Raw genomic sequence first — 17,503 nt, forward strand, 5'->3', positions numbered from 1 at the left:
CCGGATTGCGCCCCTGCCCTGCCCGGGTGCCTGTGCGCCCGCCGCTTTCGGGGAGCCGCGTTCGCCCGTGTCGTCCCCGCCCAGCCCGCCTTCTGCAGCGCTGCCGCGAGCTGTGGGAGCCGTGTGCCGGCGAGCGCGGTGGGCCGTCCCGGGGCCGCGGTGCTGGGGGGAGGGAACGGCGTTGTTCCTGTGCGGCCGAAAAGTGACTGTCTTCCAGAGCTGCGGGCTGTCAGGAGCTGCGTGATCCAGGAGTATTCGCGGCCGCCTCAAGCTTTTTAGGTTTTAATAAGGCTCTCAGTAAGGAAAAGAATGTCGCATACTAATAAGGTTTTGTCATTTCAGATTTTGCCCGTGGCTCACACAAAAATACATCCTGATCAGGTATCGTATGCTTTTTGTTTTGTTCCTTCTCGTGTCTTTGTGAGTACATGTAACATCCTAATTTAGCACCCCCACTTAATTTCAAGTGCCAGACTTTCAGAAAGCCCAAGCAACCATTAAGTAACCTAAAAGCCAACAGAAATTTCCCCGGGGGGGGGGGGCACCGTAGAACTTGGGGTGAAAAACTTAAATACTGAAGATCTGTGTAGTCTGCAGAAGTTGTGATACAAAGCCCTGAATGAGCCATATATTGTAGGCCATAGATTTTATCCAGTTATTTTTGTATGAAGAACGAATTGCCCATCTGACCAAAATATCTTTCAGAAAGCATCTGCTCTTTTTGGTAACGCATCGTCACTTGGAGAAGCTGCTTATATGGTGCAAGCTGAATGCTGGTTTTAAAATCAGGTTAAATAATAAATGTAATCAGAATAAGCAAAGGAGGAAAAAGACAACCACAAAAAATAAACTAATTCTGAAGGAAACAGGAATGTTAGGAAACACAAATTAATCATTTGAGAAAGTTCACAGGTTTTTTAATCACATTTTATTTTTTGCTCTTAAAAACAGACCTAGATGCAAATATTCTGTCTCATTTAGTTTAGGAAACTCAAGTATGATCCATAAGACAGCAAATAATTCACTTAAGTCTATTTAAGCCATTGTGGTGGTACGTGCAAAATTTGCTGTGGTTAAGCCCTCCCCTTCCTCATTGTTAACAATCATCACATGAAAACCTGTGTGATGCTTCTACTTCAGAAGTTAGTGCTAAGAAAATAAAAGAGGTATTTTTTGGCCAGCCCTCCTCTGAAATGTATTATCACAATAACAGTGATGAGAGAGCGCATAAATGAATTGCAAGGTGAACAGAGCATTGGGAAGCCCTTTTACAGATTGAAGAGATGTGTTGCTCCATCATATGCTGCTGACTACACATTTCAGCATACTCGCAAGTGTCTAATAAACCAGTTCTTCTGCACAGTAGTAAAAAGATTGTTGGAAGAGAACTGCATTCTTGGCAGTCATTTGCAAAAAATCTCTCACGTGACTGCATGTCCTTCCTCATTTGCAGATACTGCTAATAATTTCACAATGTAACATTGTCGTGGTTTAACCCCAGCCCTTAACTGAGCACCACACAGCCACTCACTCACTCCTCCCCCACCCAGTGGGATGGGGGAGAGAATCAGGAAAAAAAAAAAAGTAAAACTCGTGGGTTGAGAGAAGAGTTTAATAGAACAGAAAGGAAGAAACTAATAATGGTAATAATAACAATAATAAAATAACAATAATAAAAGGATTGGGATATACAAAACAAGTGATGTGCAATGCAATTGCTCACCACCTGCCGACTGGTGCCCAGTTACTTCCCAAGCAGCGATGCCCCCCAGCCCCACTCCCTCCAGTTATTATACTTTGCATGACATCATATGGTATGGAGTATCCCTTTGGCCAGTTTGGGTCAGCTGTCCTGGCTGTGTCCCCTCCCAACTTCTTCTGCCCGTCCAGCCTTCTTGCTGGCTGGGCATGAGAAGCTGAAAAATCCTTGAATTAGTCTAAACACTACTTAGCAACAAATTATAATATCAGTGTGTTATCAACATTCTTCTCCTACTGAACCCAAAACGTAACACTATACCAGCTACTAGGAAGAAAATTAACTCTATCCCAGCGGAAACCAGGACAAACATTTAACTTTCTGTTTCCTTTCTCTGTCTCTGGGTGTCACTTTCTATTTCAGAAACTAGGTGAAAGTATTCAGCAACTTCTTCTAGCAAAAATTGCAGTCTACTTGATGACCTTCTTAATAGTCACAGTGGCATGGGCAGCTCATGTCAGGTAGGAACACAGTGTTTAACTCCAAAGTGAAAGAAAAACTATTGTTTAAAAGGACAGGAGTTAACCATGTGACTGATACATTTCTGTCTTGCTGATATATTTCTGAATTGTCTTTTGTTGGGTAATATAAAAAATCATTGTAAAGAAATGCTACCTGAAGCAGTGAATAACTACTCTTACGCCACTGGCACAGTGATACAGAGAAAAACAAGCATTATATACTTTTAAATTAGAGTTACTCTTAATTTTATTTCATATTCTAATTATGCTGAAAAAGCATGACTTCGTAACTTGTGTGCTACACAGATGGAGGAACTGATACAGTACATCTGGCCTAAAACTTGTCTTTCTCAGTCCTCAGCAGTGCTTGTCACAAAATCAATTGTAATGTTGCAGATGCTGCATTTTACAGAGCCGTGGACACCACCAACCTGCCCGTATAGTGGTAGTTAAAAGGAAATTGACTTGCAGGCATCATACTGGAATCAGGGCATTTTTTGTTTGAGTTTTGAAATTTACAAATGTCACTATACTTTTTCCTTAAGTAAGTGGATTGACTGCATTCTAATAGAGGTGTGGAACCTGTAATTCAATACTTGAAGCTGATACTTCACATCAGTGCTTTTATATTGTTTTTCTTTGCTTGCATAAGTAAATGCTGAGGCATAGTCTTTGAATACTTTAGGGTTTTGTGGAGGGTGATTGGTTCTATCGATTTTAAGTGACACTTCTGTGTATCAGGAATTTCATTAACAAGGTGTGGGGCAGTTTGGAAGAAAAACTTACTTTCTTTGCATAATAATAACTATGCTGTATCTTAAGGAGAAGTAATTTTAAGCCTTAAAGTTCTGAAAGTACTCTGGCCTTAACTGCATGAACTTGCCTCTGCTCTTCCAAGTAAAACTCAGAGAAAATAAAAAAATAGCTCTTCACAATGACATGTGAGACGAAGAAAAATCTGAGACTCTGAGTGGACTCTGAACATCTGGATCTGCTCTGGAAGATCTGTGCAGTCCCACCAAAGGGCCCAGGTCCCTATACAGCATTGCTTCGTCTGACAAGCTAAAAGTCAGTCTGGTGCCTATATTTTTTTATTTTGTCATCAGAGTCTCAAATGGACTTGTTCATGTTCTTCTGTGAGCAGTGAACAGTGCCTGCCGGTGAAGGTCTGCCTTTGGTCATGCTTCAAAAGCATTTGCTTGAGCAATGAGCACAGGCTGTCAGTCTTCAGTTGATTCTGGGCCTTGCCTGTGTTTAAGTAAATAGGTGATTAATTGACAGCTAATGATAGTTGCCCTGTGGCTCCCAAGCCTTGTGCAGCTCACCTGCAGTTTGCTGGCTGTCCTGTCCTGGGTGTATCAGGTGGCAAGAGGTAGAGCTGTTCTGAAACAAAACTGCTGTGGGAGAAAGCAAACCAGTAGCCTACCCTGTGACTTGGCTGCATTTCATCCTGTAGTGAAGTGACAAGTCCTCCAGAGAGTCATCATCAACTGCTGCTCCTGAATCACCCCCATGTCTTCCATCTTCCAAGAAATTATATCAATTTGTAGCTCAGTGCCTTATTAGTTTTTTGGTATGTGACTTGGTGTGTCAGAACTGACATCTGGATCACTTCTTCATAGATGAATTGGCTGTTAACAATGGTGAAATTTACTTCAAAGTAAATACATAATTTCAGGTGTAGAGGAAGGATAGAGTACGGGGCGGAAAAAAACCCCAACAGTTTGCTACATCATATGCCACTTGTCCTTCAAACAGAAATGAGGTTCTTAATAACTGCTCCATGATTGAACTTGACTGTTCGTATCTCACTTTTCAAATTTTCCTAACAAATTACCTCCATGTTTGAGCTAATGAATTTTGGTAGCACCTGGACTACTTGTATAAATTATAGAGCAAAAGAAACCAGGTTCCCCTGTAATATCATAAAAGTACAATTTGTATATGGCATTGTAAAATGTATTTTGGGAGCTGGCTTGTTCATGATATCTTGTCTTGCCTTGACAGGTTGTTTCAGGTGATAGAGCTTATAGATGATGTCCTCGCTCTTCTAAATCTGGTGAGTCTTGTCAGACAGGCTGGATGTTGAACTAGCAAGTACAGGTCACTTTTTTTTAAGTCTGTATGTACCTATCCAAAAGTTTCTAATTTAAATTATTATATATTATTATATACCATAATTCTGCCAAATATCCAAGTCAGGAAGCTACAGAGAGCTTGAATTCCTCCTTGCCAAAGTGGCTGATTGATAACTAACTTGCTTTTAACTTCCACATGTTTTACTGTAAGCCAAAAGAAGCTCAGCATTAGGTTAGTCTGAAGTTCATCTGAGGGAACTGAAGAGGTACCTATGGCAAAAGCTTTTGACTCTGTTCATCTGTGTCCACCTGAAGTATCTGTCTTCCAGGCTTAAGAAAATTAAATCCTATACCTTTTGTAGCAAGGAGTCTTAGTGGTAGGTTTGAATTACAGTTACATGTTCAGTCATTTCTCTATTTAAGTTGCTCAGAAATTCATTCTGAAGCTTATTTGAAACAGAGGATTATATGATCTTTCAAAACTACCACTGAGAGACCAATTTCTGAATCAGTGTTTTGAGCTTTACACTTGCCTAAATCTTAAAAAATTCTTCATTTATTTGAGTATGTTTTTAACAAGCCACCCTGTAATATCTTGGTTACTAACAGTTGTAATGGGATGCTGCAATAGTGAACATATTTTTGCTTTCAGCTAGAGCTTTGTATTTTGCTATATTGTTCAAAATTCTGTTCTCTGACAGTGTGCAACCACACAGTTAATTTAATTTTGTTATTAAAAATAGTGAGTTTAAACTCCATTAGATAACACTACAGGAAATTATGTTAGAGGACTAGCTTAAGGCATGTAATTCTTATCTAATGTAGCTTTCAAAGCAATGCATTTCTTTGTGCTTGAGGTGGTTTTTATAATTTGCCTTTTTTTATATATGAAATACTAGCCATTTGTTACAGTCAAAGCTCAGCAACTTCAGAAATGTGGGTTTTTTTCATGATGCAGCAGGAGCATTTGATCTGTTTGTGTTGCATTCTCTGGACATGTCTTTAATGAAGAAATGGCTTGCTTTGTATTTTACCTAGTGTTTCAGTATGCTTTTTTTATTTTTTAGGCTTGTATGATGATCATAACTTTCTTGCCATACACAGTAAGTACTTTTCTAAAAGTTGACAATGTTTAAATTACAGGGTTTTTTCCTTTATTTATTTGGAAAGGCTTTACCAAAGTATTCAGAAACCTGGGAAAGTGTTTTTGTAGTATAAACCCTGAATAGTTAAGCCTTACTTTTTTAAAATTTGTGAGGACATGTTATAGCCTTCAATTACTGCATGTTATAGACCTGGCAGAAAATGGGTATTCTAGAAGAAAAAATTGTAATCATGGAAAGTTGTAGTTTCCCATGATTTCTTTTTAAAAAGCAGCTGTATTGAAAAATGTGGAAGTGGCCTGATGAGAATTTTGCATTTTGTAAGGGAACTAAAGCTGTGTTACAAACTCCTCTTTAGATGACAGAAGATTTTCTTTTTGTAATCTAGACAGAGTTTTTGGTATCACTTTTGACTTACTCAGCAAGGTTGAATCTGGCAGCCAATCATTCATTTTTTAAATCTGAAAATTTGATGTTCTGCGCAATTTCTGGTCAGATACCTTTAGACTTAGCAAGAATATTTGCAACTGAACACCATGTTAGCAGAACAAAACAGTTGCTTAAAATACATCTTGACTTTTATTGTATATGTAGAACAGATTTATATGACAGGCACCTGTTTCTCTGTGGATATATCTGTGTTACATATTAGTCTGCAAAGAATAAGGCTGTGGTCAGTAAAATGATCTTTATGAGCAAGAGTACATACTTTTACTTTGCCTTGAAGCTGAAATAATTTTTGGAAAGTTGTCACTGTTACCCTAATGCTACTCCCTGCTTCCCCCGCCAGTGAAGCTGCAGAAATTAATACAACAGGGAGCCATGGAGGTAGAGAAATCGAAACACTCAAAAAGGTATCCTAGTATCAGGAATTTTCACAGCTATGAACATCTTGTCTACTGAAAACACTGTTAAACTTTATGCTCAGCTACAAGCCAGTCTGTAGTTATTATGTAGTGTCAGAGAGGTTAAAGTTTTGCGGTATCAACATATGAGAGCAAAGCCACCTCTGCAGATGCCTTTGGTTGGGATGCCTGCATGTATTTGCGGCTTGAAATTGCATTTAGTGGAATTATGTTGAAATGCAAAGTGTTATTTAGGTTTTTGAGTTTCAGTATTGAATGAAGAGTGCTTCCATTTCTCTACTGTTATTCCTACTTTGCTTCTTAATTAAATATTTAATGTAGTTGCATTTTTTTCTAGTTTTCCTTAATGGCCTCCTTTCCAGAGGTACCTTTTGGCATTTTCCTGTTCAGTGTCTGTGCTGTTGTCATTGGCCTTATACAGGTATTGGAGCTATCCATTTACATTTTTACTTTTAAATAGGTTTTCTTAGGTAGAACTAAAATTACATTTCTTAACTACAGGTGTAAATTGCTAAATGCCTCTTCTGTTTGTATAGCATTCTTTTTCAAAGTTGTGCCTGTTGTGATAATACAGTATCTGTATATAACGTGAAAGTTTGCATTGCCACTGTCTTGTGAAGCTGTTTTATGCAACTAAATCAGCTCATCTCAAAGTCCACAGAATAGTAACTCATTTCCCACTCTTTAAAAATGCCTTGGGGAAATGCAATTGACTTTTCCTGCTGAGGTTTTTACTGAGCCATGCAATGATGGCTGAGTGAACATGGGCTTTCAGCCTCAGTCCAATGGCACTGGTTTTCTGCTGGTGCAGTGCCTTGTCACTTTCTGTTCCTTATTGTGGAGGTCTTCATTCTTCTTCATATAAGGTCATGACAAGCTCTGCAGAAAAGACTAAAATCTTGACATGCAATGTGTTGTGAAATCTCAGAGTTTCTAAGACCAGCCTTCCATGTGGGAGTGAAGAATAAGGTTCAAAGTGTTGATTTATAGTTTTACAGTTTTGTATTTGAAATGCTGCATATAATTGTATGTAATAACTTCAGTAATGCTCTTCTCCTTGCAGGCTGTGATAGTAGTGTATGGATTCTATCACCCACACTTACTGAACCAACAGATACAGGTGTCTGAAAATCAGAATTTCTATAAAAGTCATATCTTAAAGATTATCCTAAGAGGACCAGTTCTATGCTTTTTAGCAGCCATCTTTTCTTTTTTCTTTATTCCTTTGGTAAGTTCTCCCAGTTAATTGAAAATTTTGATGCAGCAGTTTGTATTAGTTGTATTTAGGACTGTGTATTAAAATAATGATGTCCATGTTAAATATGCAGACTTTCTCAGTTGCTAGTTCTCTGGTGTTGTAATCATGGCTGCTATTTTGCATCGAAGGTGTTCAGTTCACAGATACCAATCTGTGATTTGATCCATGAGTTTGGATAGTTTTGAAAGAATATTCTGCTACAATATTTGCTTTCCTTGCTCTGCCTGATTTTTTTTAATGCTTCTCTTAATTAGAAGGAGGTCTTCTAAACTTAGCATCTTGCTTATCATAAGTAAGTGAGATAATGTGGCAGGTTACATGAAATAATCATCACATTGCACGAACTGAAGACGAATATAATTGCTGCACTAACTCAGGGTGTAAGAGCAAGTAGAATAAGCAGATCAGTTAGCCAACCTGCATCTCAAAGCATATGTTTTTGGCTAAGTCCTGCTCTTACACAGCTTTTTTCTCTGCTGTCTTTATTAAATGTCAGTGACTTGCTTGTACTTATTAATAGCTTTTATCTTTCTCAGAATTCTGCTTGGAACTGAAATCTAGTTTTTTGACGTATCCTGAGCTTCCCTTCCTCTGTCTTGTTCTTTAGGAAAAGGTGGATTTAACTGAACTTTGAGAAAGATTCCATGGGAATTAGCAGTGTTTAAATAATCCCCAAATTTGGGAGGAATCAGGTTGCTGTTGATAAAAAGGACAGTTATGAGTTCAAAAGTGAAAAAGCCTAATTTTAACTGAAAATACATTTTCCTCTTAAACCGTTCTTCCCTATTCTCCCTCACCTTGTTCAGTAGTGTATTTTCTTTTAATATGAATAACAGTGAAATGAGTCTCCAAGTTGCTGTTGTGCTTAGACCTGTGCAAAGCCTGTGAACCATTTAGGACCCACTGAGGTGTCTTTGGGACACAAGTAGTAGAATTAAAGAATCACAGAATATTTCAAGTTGGAAAGAACTCATAAGGATCACATGGGATAGTTCTCCAACTTCCGAAGAACTCATTACTGCATTTTTGTTAGCAGAATTATTTCCCTTCTTGTTTGAGCTTGCTTCATTATTGGTACTAAATTACCTATCTAAAAGCAGTATTAGGTTGCACGTGCAATATTCAGGAGGTGCATGTGCATCTCAGGTAAGTGTTTTCCATGTCATAAAGTCAGCATTTGTTTTTCTCAATGTTATTACACCTAAAGATTGAGAGTAATAGTTTCATATTAAACTTGGAAGGTAATTTATATTTTGATAACTAAATTTAAACTGTGTTCATTTTCCTCTCCATAGTCTTATGTACTCCTTGGGCTCGTAATCATTTTTCCGCATCTCACTCGATTCATTACATGGTGTAAAACCAAGATTGTTGGTAAGTAACAATATCCATAGGAGTATGTTCAGATATGTTATTAGGTTGTCAACATGTTATCCAAACAGCCTGGAATTACGTAATTTTAGTTCTACTTCATTTTAAGTCTTGGAACATAGTGATTTTGGGGTTTATTGCCATGCTTCCAAACAGTTTCTGCCTCACTTCCTGGTTTCCCTTAATTTGTGACTAGATTTATGTAAGGTACAATACGGTCAAAGATCATTTCTGAGTTCAAAACCTCTCTGGTTTGTCCTGAATATGCACGTGCATGCACACACACACAAGTACATGAATGATGGCAAGCAGAGCACCTATAAATGAAACTTTTTCAGGGTAAGTAACTGTTTAGGGTGTTATATCTTATTAATCTAACTGCTGTGGTCTAAAGATGTGCCTTCACACATGGCTTAAGTCAGCCTAAATCCATGCTTCCTTCCCTCACGCTCCTTAGTTATGTTCTTTCTGCCCTCCTTGTGTCAGCACTAACAATTGCACAACTACACCAACAGCCAGAACTGCCCTTAAGCTCTGCTGAGAAGGAGGTTGCCAGTGCCAAAATAAAGGAGAAGGTGGTATCATGCAACCTACTCAGCTAAAAGGTGGCGTGTCCCTCTTTGAGAGCAATATAAACTGACTACAAAAACACTGAACAGATTACGTCTTTGGAATTGGCACTCCCGAGGTGAGTCAGAAGAATAACACCTTTGTGCATTTGGTGCTACTGTTCTGCCTAGTACAAGTCTGTCTACACTGCAAATGGGAACATACTTTTGACTCCCCCATGTGGCAGCAATAATAGACGGGGAGGCAGAAATGCTCTGAAACAGCTAAAGCCAGGCTGTCAGAGCCAGAGAATAAACACATACAAATATTGCCTGTGCCTACTGCAATGGGGGCACTGCAGTTTGCAGTCATGTCTGTGTACGTCTCACCCCATCAGATGGCTGACATAAATTACTGCTCAGTTGACTGAGTTGTGATTACACGTGCTCTTCATTCAGTTCCTCTCCTTACTTCCTCTGGAAGCTGTAAGCTTTTTCCTCGTCCAGTCTATACTCCTGAAGTGGTGCAGCTTGGCTAGCTGGGCAGTTCAGCGTTCAGTCCTTAGGGATGTGTTTGACATAATTGCCTGTAAAAGCTCCAGAGCCCCACCTTTTGACCAAAGACTGGATTTATTTTAAAGCAGGGCATGTGATGGCCCAGCACAGCCCCCATGCTCCCATGAGTTTTTTCTCCCATGCAGTATAAGTTCTCCAAACTGTCTTAGAGGAGCTACAGCTATTAGGGCTTCCCAAGGCACAGCACCTGATTTGTTTAGCTCAAGTATTTTGTTCAACAGCTTTGAGTCATTATTCACTTGGTGGAAATGGTCTACTGTACAGTTTAAAGAACAGGGCTTTTTTGTCCCTGAAGCATTTGTTGAACTGAAAGCAGCATGACCTTCAGGGAGAGGCACAGCTGCCGAAAAAAGTGGAGTGACTGACCTGTGTGGATGAATGGCACCCTTCTTTCTACAGAAAGATTTTGGCAGTTGGGAGAAAGAGAAAGGGAGGTCACAGTCGGTTGTTTAACTACCTCTGTCTACCTTGTTTTATACTACCTGATTTTGTCTTTCATTAGTAAACATTTGGATTTGTTTCCAGGTCAGAGAGATGAAGAGGAGGAACAGCAGAGCTTAGAAACCTTTAGTTTTTACCTCAGTGAGCCTCTGAGTAAGGAACGGGTAGAAGCATTTAGTGATGGAGTCTATGCTATTGTAGCAACCCTGCTCATTTTAGATATATGGTAAGGCTTTGTGTTGTCTCTTACACTTTGTGTTGTTAACATTAACTTTTGTCTATATGTAATATTTGAGGAAATAAAATTAACCAAACATTGTCTTGGACTTCTAAAACCTGCAATGGTTACTTCTTGGATTTTCTGGAAAGATATAGAACACAAACAAAAGATATTTCTAACACCCACATTTCAGCAGTAGTGATCATCAGTGTATTTAATGTATGTTGGGCTGGGGAGTCTTGAAGAACAAAGTTTCCTTTTTGCTTAGTCATGTTTTCAGATAAAAGGCTTTTACCAACAAAAGCTGTTCAGTCACTGTGGCAACTTTATTACATTAACCTAAAGGAACGCCAACTTATTTTCAAATTTCCTTTCAGATCTAATTTATTTGCAGAGCTGTTATTTGAAATGGTGGGTTTAAGTTACAAATTAGAGAACTACAGATTGGATGCCTGTTGTTGCCTACTTGCTCAAAGCAACATAGTTAGGTGTTGCTCCAGGTGTGTTTTTATAGTAGTAGTATGCAAAGTAAAATAAGCTTTCTCTCCACAGTGAAGACAATGTCCCTGATCCCAGAGAAGTTGAGAAGAAGTTCCACGGCAGCCTTCTTGAAGCTTTAAGTGAATACGGGCCAAACTACCTTGCCTACTTTGGCTCATTTGTAACAATTGGTCTCCTGTGGTTTGTCCATCACTCACTTTTCCTTTATGTAACAAAAGCTACACGATTAATGGGACTGCTTAACATACTTTCATTGGCCTTCATTGGTGGGCTTCCACTAGCTTACCAGCTGACCAGTGAATTTGCAGAGAAGTCTCACAATGAAATAGAAGCCATTCAGGTCAGCTGTGTTAGCACTTTCTTTGCCAGCATATTTCAGTTTGCAATATGGACTACAGCCCTCCTCCACGAAAGGGAAACTTTGCATCCTTTTGCTAGATATGGTGGCAAGGAGCATGCCTTCATGTTTGCCAAGCTGGCACTCTACCCTTGTGTAAGCCTTGGGGCCTTCTTTCTAACATGCTTGTTAAGTGAATTTAGCACAGCAATTTTCCATCTTATGCAGATTGTAATCCCATTTGCTTTTCTTGCCTTGCGCATTTTTGTTAGAATTTCTTTAGCTGTCATAAAGTCTGTGATGTCTCTCTCCAGACGGAAGGTTGTATTGTTAGAAGAAGAGGAGGCATGTTTGTCTCCTACTGAAACACTATCCTAAATTTCCACATAGTGCATGTGAAGTTACAACATTAACTTCAGTTCTTCTAACTCACATTATCTTCATGTGTGGATTATATTGATCTAAACCAAAGCCTGTGTTGGCCATAACCACGGCATATTTTAAGTTTTAGCTGGTCATGCTTGAGACCCTTTCTCCAAAATCTGCAATTGAAAAAAATGGGTAAATAGGGGATACAAAGAAAAGCCTGTTCCCCCTCCTTTAGAGCTACCGTTTTGGAAAAAGTGCTGCTTGATATGTAACTGCAGTGATGGTCAGTTAAGAAGTGCACAAACAGATGCCCAGAAAAATGCCTTTTTCCTGAGATACGGCAGTCATTGTGGCAGCCAAACACAGGTATAGAAGCTGGTTGTGCTATGGTAAGACAGGGAGTGAGGCTTGGAAGACATGGAGACCTCTGGATGTCTGGTTGGTGCATCATAGTAGAATGTTTGTGCGTATAGGTTGCTGGTCTCTTCCCCCCCCTCCCCCCTTTTTTTTTTAGTGGTTACACTGTCTCTTCTGCAGAGTCAGAAACTTGTGGTAGCATTTTGAAAACTACATGTGTTGGAGTGGCTCTGAGTCAGTTTAGATGGGAGTTGCTATTGTGACCCATATGCAATCTTCCAGGCTACCTGAACACAAGTTCTTCAGGCATATCTGTTCTTTTAAAAAAGGATGTATTTAACAAATGAGGGTTCATGTGGCTATGTATCCAAGGTTTGAACTAGCTTTGATATCTCGCAGGGAAGAGATTCAAAGAGCTGTGGGATGAGAGGTAAATCTGTTTTCAGTTCTGAAGCCGCTGCTCATCTGGAATGAAAGGTTTGGATTTCTCAGGCTTTTTGTGTCTTTTCATGCCTATTGAAAGGAACATCCTTCCGTTCCGAAGGTATGATGTCATATTCAGAGAGAGTATGAGACTTTCCTGCCATGTGTAAGAGTTCCCCATCAGGTAAGGGAGTTGAGTTTTTCACTAAGTAGAGGCTAACTAAGTGATCCTACAGATTTCTGAGTCTCAGCAAGACAGCAAAAGAAACTAAGCCTGTGCAAGTTCCAGTCCATGGCATGTTGAATTTTTTTACACTTACGTGCAGTTTGATAAGCTTTATGCCTATCAAACGTTACTCTGCAGAGAGCTGTACAGAAGGAGCGGGCAAAGTCATCTAGTCTCTGGCTGCCCTGGAAGGCTTTACATTTCTTTTTGGCAGAGCCATTACTTTGTGTCTTGAATTGTCTTAGTGTGTGATAACTTTAATGCCATATTTAAAGGCATTTGAGGGATTTTGTTGTTCCTCTTAAAAAAATTTTAAACATACCGAGAAACTATGCCTGGAGAAATTTTTAGTGAAAACAAATTGAGATACATCATTTCAGCTGAGATCAGTCTTGAAAGCACCTGTGCTTTTGGTTTGAAGCACCTTGGTACCAATATGCAATTGTTAGTATGACATGCTGCTTCTGAGAGAGTATGTTCAGATATTCAAGGGGTGTTATCCCTGGTTGAGGTTAAATGACTTGCAGTAGGATTCTGCATTGTGTTGTATATTGCAGGCTTTTTCTGATATTTAATAAAAGCACTTTTGGTTCTATATCATTTGTTTCTAATGTGCAGCTGGCACATAATAAACAGTGAATATGTGTATTTGTAATAAATTTCAGTCAGTGAAAAAACAAAGCTTCTAGCCCTTTTTTTCTGCTCTGCAGGTGAAACATAAATCTGACATCTACAATTAAAATTATGTTGGACATTTATTTTTTTCCTTCAGAATCATCAGGGTCACTTCCAACTTCAGCCATTCTGTGATTTTGTGTGAAACACTCAAAAGCTTTTGATGTGATGTAAAGAAATGTTGATTCTACTTCTGTTGGTACTTGAAGAAAATGAGACCTGAAACTGAATCTGACCAAGGATTTCACTCCAGTGTTTACAGGGATGGTTTGAAGAGCAGTGATTTGCAATGTATGAATACTACAAGGAACTATATTAGCTAACTAATGCATTTTTCCTTTTTTTTACCCCACTTGCAAGTAACTAATTTGTTCTGCAGAAAGAACAATTCTTTTTTTGCTTGTAGTCAAGATACTGTTTTTCAAACCAAATTTAATAGTATCTCAGAACCTAAACTTGAGGGCAAACTTGACCTGAGGTTTTGTATAAAAAGAGCTGGTTTAGGATCATTCTGATAGTTTTGGTAAGTTCTGGAGAAACAAACTGCATTTCAGAACAAAGCATTCATTTGAATTGTGTGATTCTCAAGTAGAAAGAACATTCCCAAATCTAACTGTAACTAGCTGTTCTTTGCAGATGTACTAATGACCACGGTTTTGTGTCTAGAAGAATTAAAGTGAAACACTTACAATGATTATAATAATCCCAGAATCACAAAATGGATGAGGCGGGAAGGGACCTCTGGAGACTGTCTAGTCCAACTCTTCTGTTTAAAATAGGGTTGGCTAGAGCTGGTTGCTAAGGTCTGCATCCAGTCAGACTTTGAGCATCTGCACAGATGGAGACACCACAACCACTCAACAGGTCAAGTTGTTTGAATGTCCAGTCACCATTAGAGTAAAAAAAAAAGGGTTCTTTTTCTTTTTTTCTTCCATTTAAAAGGAATTTCCTGTATTTCAGTTTGTGTCCATTGCTTCTCATCCTGTCACCGGGCTCCCCTGAGAAGAGTCTGGCTCTGTCTTTGCTTCTCACCATCAGGTATTCATAAACACTGGTAAGATCCCCCCGATCCTCCTCTTGCAGCCTGCATAGTCTGGCTCGCTCGCTCTCCTTGTATGAGAGATGCTGTAGTACCTTAGTCCCTGCGTCGCCTCCATCGCCCTTTGGTGGACTCACTTTAGAGTACGTGTCTCTCCTGTACTGGGGAGAGGAGAGCTGGACACAGCATGCTAGATATGCCCTCACCAGTCACTACCCTTGACGTGCCAGTGGCACTTATTCCTAAGTCTAGGAGGCTGCTGGCTTTCTTTGCCAGAATAATAGTTTTAATTCAATAGAATCTGAAAGCAAAGAAGTAAAATTGCAGTAAAACTTCCCTTCTGATGACATTGATACTTTTTGCCTGTGGTTTCTGGTACTGCCAGTCAGGAACAACTGCCTTCTAAACTGAACAGGTCAGGTTGGACAAAACGTGGTCATGTATAGGAGGGTATCTGAGAAGTCCATTGTTTCTCAGGTCACACTTGTGATTCCATAATGATGGTTGTTTTGTTGTTCAGACCAGTTGGCCTTGTCAGTGGATTCATGTTCAAGACTAATCCATTCAAAACATTAAAAGATGGTAACAGCCACTTGCAGCACTGTTGTCTCTGCCTTCCATAACAAATATTACTAGCTGAAAACTTCTGTTAAAGACTGCTGAAGGATGCAGTTTCAGTTTTGAGCCTTCAGAATAAGGATGGGCATACAGAGCTCTTAATTTACTTTAGAAGACTAACAGTCATAGCTGGAGTTCTTTGCAGAGACAGGATTTGTGTTTTATCACTATAAACATTGTAAATGGTTTGCGACTTCCATTTTGTTTGAAAACAACTGAGTTCATGCAAATAACTTCTTACAACTTATCAGGAAACTGTTTCTTATGATGACTCAAAATTCCATACAAGTTTGGAGCAGACATAGTTAAAGCCGTTGTTTGGCATCTCATAAAGCAAGAGGAGCTCTTGCAATTGGATTTTTCAGTAAAATGAAGTCAGTCACCAGGAATTTTGGACTTGCTTGGTTTGATTTTTCAGTGTGAGGGCACATGACAGTAGTGTGCAAAGCTTAAATTCACTGTAGGAGCTTGGCTTGCAGCCTTCAGCTTGGTAACCTCTGGGGTTGTTCGTCAGGACAGTGTCAGGTAACTGTGACCTATTTGTTTGCTACTACTGAATGGGGCACAAAGATAAATGTTTTTGTGGTGGGAAGAAAACACGCAGATCACTTTTAATGCCTATAATTTGAGATTTTATTGCAGGTAACTACATGGTGCCATTGACTCCTCCTTTTCTTCTCCGGGTGTGACGGTGTAGCATCACAACTTGTAGTCCAAGTTGCCTGCTGCATCAGTACGGGAAGACCAGAACATCTGTTCTATCTGTGTATCTGTCGCGTCCCAAAGTTGGAGCGACTCAGGTTCGTGGATTTCCTTTGTCAGAATTAAGGTGAAACGACACCAGGGGAGTTCAAACAACAATCAACATTTATTCAGCCTAGCTAACCTCGCCCAAGTACACGTGAACTTATCAATAGGAACCTTGCAACATGTCATTAAGCCGTTGTTTGAGAAGAGAAGGAAGGTGTAGAAAAAGAAATGGAAAGAGGAACAGGAAATGTATCAGAAGGAGAGCCCTTCCGTTGAGTCACGAGGTTTAGAGCAGACCCCCTTGCTTTCTGGACTCCTCAAAGAGGAGCTCAGGGGCGGCTAGGTCCACTCCTAGTCTCAGACTTGGTCAACGGTTTATGTTTCAAAGGATGAGGTGTAGGGACTGTGGAAAAGAGAGAAGGAAAAGAGAGAGAGAATGAGAGAAAAAAGAAAGAGAGAAGAGAAGGGTTTCACCAGTCCTGGGTCCAGCGTTGGTCCAGCCAGCGTAGAGATCCAGTTCCGGAGGGCGCGCGCTGAGGATTCGTTCTATCTCAGCATGCGCAGTTCCCACACCTGGGGTTCACTGGAATCGGTAGCTTTGGGGGGGGGGGTGTTCATTGTGGAGTTGCTTCTCTTTTCCTGCTGGTATGACCACTTAAGATAGAAGCACAGTCCCAACTTCCATGGGGCCTTCTTCCTCCAGGAAGGCATAAATTGTGTTCCTTCTCCTGGTCACGCAAGATAAGGAATTGGGGCCTTGGAGAAGTGCATTCCCACCCTCCGTGGGGCCCTCTCCTCTGTCCACATTGTCCTGTTCACAAAACTCCAGCATTTTTACAGAGGCCGTTTTGTCCACCAAAGCTCTTTTAGCGGATGTTTGAGACATTTGAATTTGTCAGACCGTCACAGTATCATCAAAAGAAATTCAGAGCAGTAGTGATTTTTCCTTAAAGCTTTAGTGCTTTCTGTTTAAACATCCAGCATAGGGATGTCATTCAATTAATTGCTCAAAATCATTAAAAAATAGGGCATTTTGTTGCTTTGAATAAATCAAGCTCAATCAGTAACTCAGTAAAGCACGTCTGCAAAGCAAAAGCTCAAAAAATGAGTTAGTGGCAATTTGTAAAGGCACTAGCTAAAGAGCAGAATCTGCTGTTACTGACATACTCCTTCTGTAGAATTGATTTTTTTAGAAAGATGTGAAACATGCTTCTTTTTTCTCACTCTGTCTTAGGAGTCTGGAACTTTTAACATATGGGACTTATTTCCTTTTTTAGAAGTAATTTGTATTTAGCACCCACATTCATCTGAGTGACAAAACCAAATCAACACTGAATTTGTTAGCCTAGGCCATCAGAAGGCATTTCAGGCTGGTGGTACACAGAAAAGGCTAGTTAGATGGCTGATTAAAGTTAGCTGTATTTCAAAATAAGTGATGCAGCAATTCAAGACCATCACAGTTTGCAACTTTTTTCTTTGTAGTACTAAGTTGAAAAACACTTCTGGCCAATATATGATCTAACTTGA

The 17,503-nt window shown here is 39.7% G+C and overlaps 1 protein-coding gene across 3 annotated transcripts; it reads left to right on the top strand.

Moving 5' to 3' along the window:
- Positions 1–311: 311 nt before the first annotated feature.
- On the top strand, positions 312–13,273 carry TMEM175 (transmembrane protein 175). Of its 3 annotated transcripts, XM_010569165.1 has the most exons (9): positions 312–381; positions 2,123–2,220; positions 4,228–4,279; positions 5,366–5,401; positions 6,605–6,688; positions 7,331–7,495; positions 8,821–8,899; positions 10,546–10,687; positions 11,234–13,273. In XM_010569165.1, the coding sequence occupies exons 2-9, from the start codon at positions 2,177–2,179 to the stop codon at positions 11,895–11,897; spliced, it is 1,266 nt and encodes a 421-aa protein (XP_010567467.1). In that variant the 5' UTR covers positions 312–381; positions 2,123–2,176; the 3' UTR covers positions 11,898–13,273. The 3 variants fall into 3 exon arrangements, with proteins under 3 accessions (XP_010567467.1, XP_010567468.1, XP_010567469.1); XM_010569166.1 differs by lacking the exon at positions 7,331–7,495; XM_010569167.1 differs by lacking the exons at positions 6,605–6,688; positions 7,331–7,495.
- The last annotated feature ends 4,230 nt before the right edge of the window (positions 13,274–17,503 follow it).

Source organism: Haliaeetus leucocephalus, unplaced genomic scaffold, assembly GCF_000737465.1.
Source record: "Haliaeetus leucocephalus isolate CR32 unplaced genomic scaffold, Haliaeetus_leucocephalus-4.0 Scaffold263, whole genome shotgun sequence".
In the NCBI taxonomy this organism is placed as follows: domain Eukaryota; kingdom Metazoa; phylum Chordata; class Aves; order Accipitriformes; family Accipitridae; genus Haliaeetus; species Haliaeetus leucocephalus.